The 8,359-nt window shown below is 33.3% G+C and overlaps 3 protein-coding genes across 3 annotated transcripts in view; 2 read left to right on the forward strand and 1 right to left on the reverse strand.

Annotated features, from left to right (window-relative positions):
- Nucleotides 1-122: 122 nt before the first annotated feature.
- AK88_05233 (uncharacterized protein) lies at nucleotides 123-1,095 on the reverse strand (the record flags this gene model as incomplete). The annotated part of the gene is made up of 2 exons (XM_012482835.1): nucleotides 123-881; nucleotides 1,021-1,095. 2 exons carry the CDS (start codon nucleotides 1,093-1,095, stop codon nucleotides 123-125), a joined length of 834 nt encoding a protein of 277 aa, XP_012338258.1.
- Nucleotides 1,096-2,704: 1,609 nt separating this feature from the next.
- AK88_05234 (uncharacterized protein) lies at nucleotides 2,705-3,583 on the forward strand (the record flags this gene model as incomplete). The annotated part of the gene is made up of 2 exons (XM_012482836.1): nucleotides 2,705-2,835; nucleotides 3,340-3,583. The coding sequence occupies 2 exons, from the start codon at nucleotides 2,705-2,707 to the stop codon at nucleotides 3,581-3,583; spliced, it is 375 nt and encodes a 124-aa protein (XP_012338259.1).
- A 4,394-nt stretch (nucleotides 3,584-7,977) lies between these two features.
- The window catches only part of AK88_05235 (uncharacterized protein), a gene marked incomplete at both ends in the record, with an annotated part of 19,047 nt that continues 18,665 nt past the window's right edge, over nucleotides 7,978-8,359 (forward strand). Inside the window, one exon of the mRNA XM_012482837.1 lies at nucleotides 7,978-8,035. Within this exon, the coding sequence (XP_012338260.1) occupies nucleotides 7,978-8,035 (58 nt within the window). The remainder of the gene's footprint in view (nucleotides 8,036-8,359) is intronic.

Consider the following 8,359-nt stretch of genomic DNA (forward strand, 5'->3'; position numbering starts at 1 on the left):
ACAAATTATAGCGCTGCGGACGGAATATGTGTTCTATTTACATCCTTCATATTTTCTCCTATTGGTGACCAGCTGCGTCTAATTCATTATTCTTTCGATTCCTTAGTGTCTGATCCATTGACTTATGCATCCAATACGGTCTCTTGAGCACTTGCTTTATACTCTTGAGTCCTCTCATTAAAAATGGTGTACCATTTTTTCTCAGTTTCCTGTAAACATTTTTTCCACAAGCTGAGAAAATTCGTTAAGGATGACAGGAAAGAAACGGTTTCTACTGTATCGGCCTTCATATTAATATTATAAATTTCATGATAATAATCATCTACCTCTTTAAAATCTTTAGATAATTCTTGTTCGCATTCATTCCACAATTTCATTTCCTCTTCCTCTGGCATTCCATATTTCGAGGCTAATTTATGCAGTTCGCTCAATAAATTATCCATGGCAACATGGTAATCCGATATTTGAATTCTAACACATTCAATCAATAGAAACTCGACTTCATCTTTCGGCATCAGGGGCATATGTTTTTTCAATATGGATGCTATATTTAATGCCCCTTCATAGTTGTTCAGGTCTTCATCATCGTCTTCTACCTCCCATTCTTCTTCTTGTCCACCTTCTAGTTGTCCCAGTTCTTCTACTCTTCTTACTTCATCATATTCTTCGGATTCGATATGTTCTACTTGACCAGAAGTACCATCATCGATATGTTCATTACCTAATTCAAAGCTGCCTTCATTATCGTTAGGGTCAGGATGTAGCGCACTTTGATCAGCATACACATTTGCACTGCCTGTACATTCGCACAATTGTCTTGGGGATGCCGTTACACGTAGTTGTGATGACAGGAAATTTCCATGTTGCTTGATACCACTATTCTGTAAGAAGGATTATTACAAAATTAGAAAAACAAAAGACAAAATAAATAAGTAATTGTAGGGAATGAAATTTTTTTGAACGAAAAATGTGTTTTTTCTGTTTTTTGGGCATAAAAATAATTCCATTTCATCTTTTTACCAGCAGCACAACATGGATCAAAGTGAAAAAAGAGAACACAAACCTAGGCGAGCTTAATATTTTGAATTGTTTCATCTCGAAAAATTGGGAACGTTTACTTGTGAGAATAAAATTAAGGTAATTACTAATTGTTAAAATTTTTCTGCAGAAGTAATATGAGTTTAATATATTTCGAGAGAAAGTATTTTATAGCGCTAAACGTTTTTATAGCAAAAAAAATTCTACTCTTGCGGTACGTTAGGTGAAGAAATAATTTTTGGGGTGGGGTCGAAAATAAAAATAAAAATAAAATTAGGACAATTTGGAAAATTAGATAAATGAGAAAAATGAAATAACACATAAGGAAAGGGCATACAATGAATAAATTTGAACCTACAGGAAGTATTGTTTTACAAATTATTAACGAACAAAATTTGTGTGGTTGATCTCATGAGGTGAATATAGTTCAGTCGGTTGAGTCAGCCTGCTAACACAACGTTCACATAGAAATCCATTAATATGTATATGGACCTTTATTCTGTACTAATTATACTTTAACATGTAAGAAAACATAAAATATGAGTACAATAAACGTGAGAACCCTATTTGCATGACATAATGTTTTAGGAAGAAATGGAAGATACAACAAAATAAATAACTTCAGGAAGAGCACATGCGACTAATGACAAATGGATATTTATATGTGGCTTTTTTTAAAAAAATAGTACAACACTTACTGACCTAGCGCAAGCAAGGCTACCGTATATAGTTATGTCGGGAGGGTTTAGAAGGCGGCAGGGCAGGAAAAAGTGGCACATTTATACATGTACAACATATTATATATGTATATGTACGTGTGTATGTATGCATATATACCAAACAGCCACATTATCACGTTTGGTACTTGACACGAAATTAAAAATTAGGATAAAATTGCACATATACAGATTGAACGAAACATTATGGTGATTAGTTCAAATGTTGCTCAGTAGGCATTTATTTAACGTGTGTTCACTTTTTTACGCATTTACGTCTGTTAAGTACTGCTTTTATTTTGTTTTTTTTGCGATCTGTTCAAGTTCATAAAAATATGCCTTTTTGTACAGATATACAGGGAAAATGTGTTGTACGAATAGTCCATGTAACCCCTGTAGTAAGGTCATTTGGTATGCTTAATGAGATGAAAAAATTTAGCAAAGTCGATCTTCCTGTTTATAATGTGGCTAAATACATCGTACAATTGTATAAGCAGTACTGCAAGAGAAGTCGACTATTATCATATTCGTCGTAAAAGGGGGCAAATGATGTCATGGGGAAACAAATCTAAGCTTATGTATCTTAAAATTTTTCGCAAAGTCGAATTCCTGAACTTTGCAAAAGCGCTGAAAAAATAAGAGATTTAAGAGTGTATCGGATGTGAGCACGTTCATAAGGCAAGCTCCTCCCTATATTAAAAATAAGAATACGTTTTCCTTTCCATTCATATGTGCTCATGAAAGGTATAAAAAGAAAAGTAATATCAGCTTTAATGTACACACATGACTATTCTCCATACCTGTAAAGATATGCACTTAAACTCAACAAGGTTATAAAGGGATATAAATGTGTTTGTCTAATTCTACGCATATATGAACTTAAAGAAGAGAAGCAATTAGCCTCTTCTTGTTTTAAAATGCATTTAAGGAAAGAATTATTCTATTGAAACATGAAAAATACGTATAAAAAAAATACTTCAGCTCATCTCGGTGATTCATCGTCTTTATGTTTTATGTTTTATGTTTTGGGCATATTATGTATGCAATATGAATATTGTTTCAAAAATAAAATTATAGAAAAGTAAAATAGGATACATCAATGAATTGAATATATATGTATAAATTGAAGCATGGGTTCAGGGGCAATGGGGGTTAACAATAAAAGGTTGAGCTTCAGTCTCCGAGCATCAGTCAATTGTAGGACCTAAGTGAATAACCATTGCAAAAATGGATAATACAAATATGCACATATATTACACAATGACATATATATTATTTTTTTTACGTATGAGTTCAGATCGAAAATACAGTAACTCCTTATTTTCTGTAATTGTCCGAGCATGTATTTTTTCAATGTGTATTCAAATCCATTGTTGCTAGCATTATTTTTATATGTGTAATAAATAAACAAAGGTTTTACAGCATTAGAATGAATATATTTTTCCTCATGTATGTTTTTATATCACTGTTCAATATATAGGTGAACCTTTTGAATAAATGGTCATTACATAATTCATATATGAACTTTCAAAAGATAGATAAAATAGAAGCATATGAGCATTTATGTAACACCATGTGGAAACAGTCAAAAATATCGAAAAGCTCAAATTTTTAAAAACTTCGTAAAAATCTACTTCGAAATTAGAATTGTGTTGAAAGAACAGCCATATCGTGGAGTAACGGAATGTGATAAATGTAAATATCTGAATTACTGGTTGTTCGATCACGTTCTAACGTATAAAACTACATATGAAAGTATTTTACCACTTATTAGAAAATGGGACGAACAAAAAAGACTAAACAAATGGATGCATTTAACTGTTCATTAGATACGTTAGACAAGAATTGCGAAAAACATGATATTATATTGAGAACACATAATAAATTCTATCAATATTATTAAAGCAAAATATACGGTAAATTCTGCTGATTCAGTGTTGTTTAGTAAATTATGTCTGAACTACATTTCTAAAGAAGCAATACAAAATGGAAAAAAACGTGTACTACAAGTGATGACTTGTTTTATAAATTATTAAAGAAAGCTTTTTATAATATTAATGGAAATAATGTGGTATGTACAAAGAAATGTACAACTCAGAATACTAAAATCGAAGAAGCATTAAGTTATGGACATCAGATTGGTTCATTAGAAGGTGGATTGTTCATGCATTGACCCTAAAAGTGATGATCCACAAAGACATTATGTCATGTATTGCAATTTCCTCTTGTGGAGTTTTAGGAATAACTTCCATTTTGTTCAAAGTTAACATTTTTTCAAAATGAGACATCATTTTATTGTAACCTAAGCAGTGCATTTCTGGTAACATTTTGTTTTTTTTCATTCAAGGATTATATATATAAATATCTAGTTTTCTGTTTATTATTATTTTACCCCAATTGGGCGGTTCTCAGTATCTCTTAAAAAAAGGAGGTGAGTAAAATGCTGAGTCTTTTTGGAACAGAATAATGATGGATTGCCGTTGGACGTTCCTGGACAAATGAAGCAGTTATACAGGCGAGAGGAGATATCAGGTTATAAAACAGAACTAACCTGATAAGACATTTGGCGGAAAATGAGAAGAACGAGAATGCTATATGTGTTCCTCTGAAAGAACATCTAGGTAAACATAATATTAATGAATCCCGTGTGTCGGGGGTTATTCGAACACGAAATTGGTCCATACTTAGCGTTCAAAGTACTGCGACACCGATGAAGACTCATGTGTTACCACCGTACACCTGTGGATGCGTAATAACGTCCATTGTTTTATGATCATGTTCAATATAAATGTGCCCATATAATTGTTAAACACATGAGCACATACGTATGTATGTACCTGAGCGTAGTTACGCATGTGCACCTGTAACGTCAAGTAGAGCGTGCGTACCAGTGTATGGTCAATTGAAAAGCTATAGGAAAAGTATACATGAACGTACATGGTTAAGCTCACGTGCAAATGTTAATGTATGAGGCAATTGTAAAGTCACTACGCAAGGCCAAAGCAAGTGTACAGGTATCTACAAAATCGCAGGGCTGCGGAAGGAGAAAAAAAGAAAAAAGTCAAAAATGCTCGCTTGCGAAACAGACCCTCAAAGGAAGGAAATCACACAAAGGGCATAAAACAAGGAATATAACTCACTTATGACATTTATGTAGCCATGTAAGATTAAGTGAATTCTGTTCCTATTTTCCGCCCAACTCGCGCTTTTTCCATCATGGGGAATAGAGAATTAATCCAAGTATGAGAAAGAGTTATGTGCGAATATTCAGGCCAATGTATAATGAGTTTTCGCGGAGGAAGAGAAACCAGTTTTTTGATGACAACATATGATACTGAAAACATGAACACGAATTAGTTCAGGGAGAATTCTTCTACATTCCCCTGTTCCCATGTATTTACAATTTTATGCATTTTTTGTTGGGGTGGGGGGGGCAAGGGGGGTAGGAAAGCATATAAGATGCTCTAACATACATATGGGTTAAGCACAAGTTCACAGCGCATACGAACGAGCAAATCCCAGCTAAGAGAAGGGTTGTAGCAAAGTATGTGACCGTGAAACAAGGTAATATGTTGTATTGCGAAGTATGCGTATGGAAAGAAACCATATGTACCACATCCGTTCGTTGCATAATTGTCCATGCACATCCCCCCTCCCAAATGTGACACATTTATTGTACTTAGCTTTATGACGAACACGTTGTCGTAGCTGATACAAATGGAAGAATATTATACATTCCATGATGCCATCAATCACATATATGAACAATTTAACTGATAAATGTTTTTTTTATCGCGTCAGAACTCCAAAGAAAAAAGAAAACATGAAAACTGTTTATATTCTTAATGTTTGTCTTCTCCCCTTGGGTTGTTCGTAAGAGCGTGTGTTTTATACTTTTATATGACACCTCATAGGAAAAGAAGTTCAATATTCACCCAACAAAAGGAGCAGAAGTCTGAAATGCAACTTCCGTGTTTATCTCGTGAAGGAGATGCCTATATGTAATAGTATGTAGACGTATATATGCCCTTTGTTACCTGCCCGTGTCTGTATAATCACTACATGTAGACAAGTACAAACACACACTTACACTTCGTAAGGAAGTATAAGTCCTTGCCACGGGTAGCATAAACGTAAGGCCCATTTGTGTAAGGAGAATCGTAAGACGCATTAGTGCATGGTTGGAAGAACGCATGTATACCGTAATGCAGTTCACATTTTTGTTATTGCCCACTTTTAAAAATATATGTTATCCCTTTGAATTTTTGTATGAGCGACAGGGTACGAACAACCATTTTTTTAAGGAATCGTACTAGTTGGTAGCATTTATTTGAGAGGGGGAACAAAAAAATACAACAGAATGATCCGGTGAATATACCCACGAGGGACAAAAGAAAAAATGATATAACATACGCTTAAGATATGCGGAGAAAATTAACATATAATGTTGTAATTAAACTCTACGGTCAAGAAAAAAAAGAAAAAGAAATGTATAATCGTAAAATCAACTTGTAAGGTTAAAAAAAAAAAAAAAATTATAAGTCCAATTCAGAGCGTATGGTTAAGGGAAAAAAATATACGGCTATAAATATAGCACTTATGGTTTAAAAGAACAAAAAGAGTTTATGTTTAGTCCTTACCAGTTTAAAGAAGAAAATTAAATTTATACTTAACCGTAAGCGAAAAATTAATCTGTACGCGTAGAACCAAATTGCAAAGTTGAACATAGCATAATTCAGAAATACACCTCAAGGAACGTACAACACCTATGCCATTGCAATTATTATGTTTTAAGTGTAGTATATGTTCTGTGGGCCTTTTAAAAAAAATTTCTTGAAAAGAGAAAATTGCGCTGACGAAGGGATGTACCTTTTAATGTAGCCCTTTATAAACCTTAACTTATATTTTTCTTTTTTTTTTAACTCCACAGGGATTGTGGTTGCATTTGAGTACGTGTACATATATACATATGACAAAGCATATTTTCCGCGTAACATTCTGCAAATTATTTCTTATGTTACTTTACATAAAATATTGAAAAAAAAAAAAAAAAAACACTAAGCAAAATGGGAAATTGATACATTTAAAAAAAAAAAAATTTGTTAAAATGGATTATTTGCGCCAATTTGGTAGATTTTTCCGAATTTACCCGCGTTTTCGCGTGCACCAGATTTGTACACTACCTCGAAGGAAACACTGTTAATAAGGCACGACTTCCTAATATTTCATAACATCATTGTGATCATTTTTAATATGTTTGTAATATATATTTTAAAACGAAAACAGTCAATACGAAAAAGTATGCCCTTGTAAAAATGTACAATTTGCAGCACCACCCCTGTGCGCCCTTCGTGTTCAAATTATGTGAGGAACGCTCATCAGATAGTATTTTGGCTGTTTTTTTTTTTTTTTTTTTTTTTTTTTTTTTTTTTTTTTTTTGAGAAACTATTAGCTAGCTTCTACATGGGCGCGCGTACGTTCTCTAGATGCATGTATGCTTTTAAAAGGGATGCGAGGAGGCTTAGTTCGCAATGGCTACCTAGCTAGGTAGCAGGAGTCGTTGCACATAAGGGGTATGTTTATTTCCCTGTTTTTCCATTTTGTGCGCATATGGTTCTTCGTGCAGGGAGCATGTCGGTGTCATCATAATGTTGAAAATGCCCAAAATTCGCAAAAATACGGAAAAATCTCTTATGGTGAAAAGTGTGTTTTGGAAAATTAGTGTGTTTAGAGAATCCCTGTATAGTCAAAGAACCCATTGAAATGTAAAGCAGAAAAAGCTGAATTCAGCAAATCATGTATTATTAGAACAGGTGTACTTCAGTAGAATATAATTATTGGTGCTAGTTAGCCATTTTGAGATCACATTTTGAATAACCAAAATTGAATGTGGTGCTGATGTAGGTATGCAATTTTTACTTTATGCCTTGATCGCGGTTAGCCGGCCTCACATGTGCGCAATTTTGTATATATTTAAAGAAAAAGCAATTTTTGAAAAGTTTTCGCGATTTTTTGTTAAAATTCAATTTAAAAAAAGTTAAAAATATATTGTTTTTTTTTTTTTTAAAACATTTATTTGTTCATTTTTATGAAAATTTATTTTCACAAAACAGAGCACTTAAGAAGTTTTTTCTGCGTGTGAGTGTAACCAAGCAAGTTTTTCACCTGCTTGTGTTTACTGAAGCATTTTGTATAAGTACATTTTCTGCGTTTATAAAATAACATGTTTTTGTTCGAAAACAATTTTTTGTTTAAGGCCAACTTCATGTTGTTTTTTCGACGTTAGTGTATGTATACTTACGAAGCTACAGCTTAACGCAAAACTTCGCCCTACACCTCTCAAAAAACAATTTACCCGTCGTGTAAATTTGTTTTTATGTTTGGTACTACATATATCTGTATGAATCACATACATGCTCATCCCATACACTGCGTATAACGCATTTTTTCTTTGGCGCGCGCGCGCATTTCATGCCCACATAAGATACGCTCTAACGTATCTTATATTTGGAATGTTCGTATAACACATTTATACCTTAACACGTTTGCACCTCATTATTTGCACCCCTTTATTTGTATAAACACCAGTGTTACTCATTCACATA

Source organism: Plasmodium fragile, assembly GCF_000956335.1.
Source record: "Plasmodium fragile strain nilgiri unplaced genomic scaffold supercont1.105, whole genome shotgun sequence".
NCBI lineage: Eukaryota > Apicomplexa > Aconoidasida > Haemosporida > Plasmodiidae > Plasmodium > Plasmodium fragile.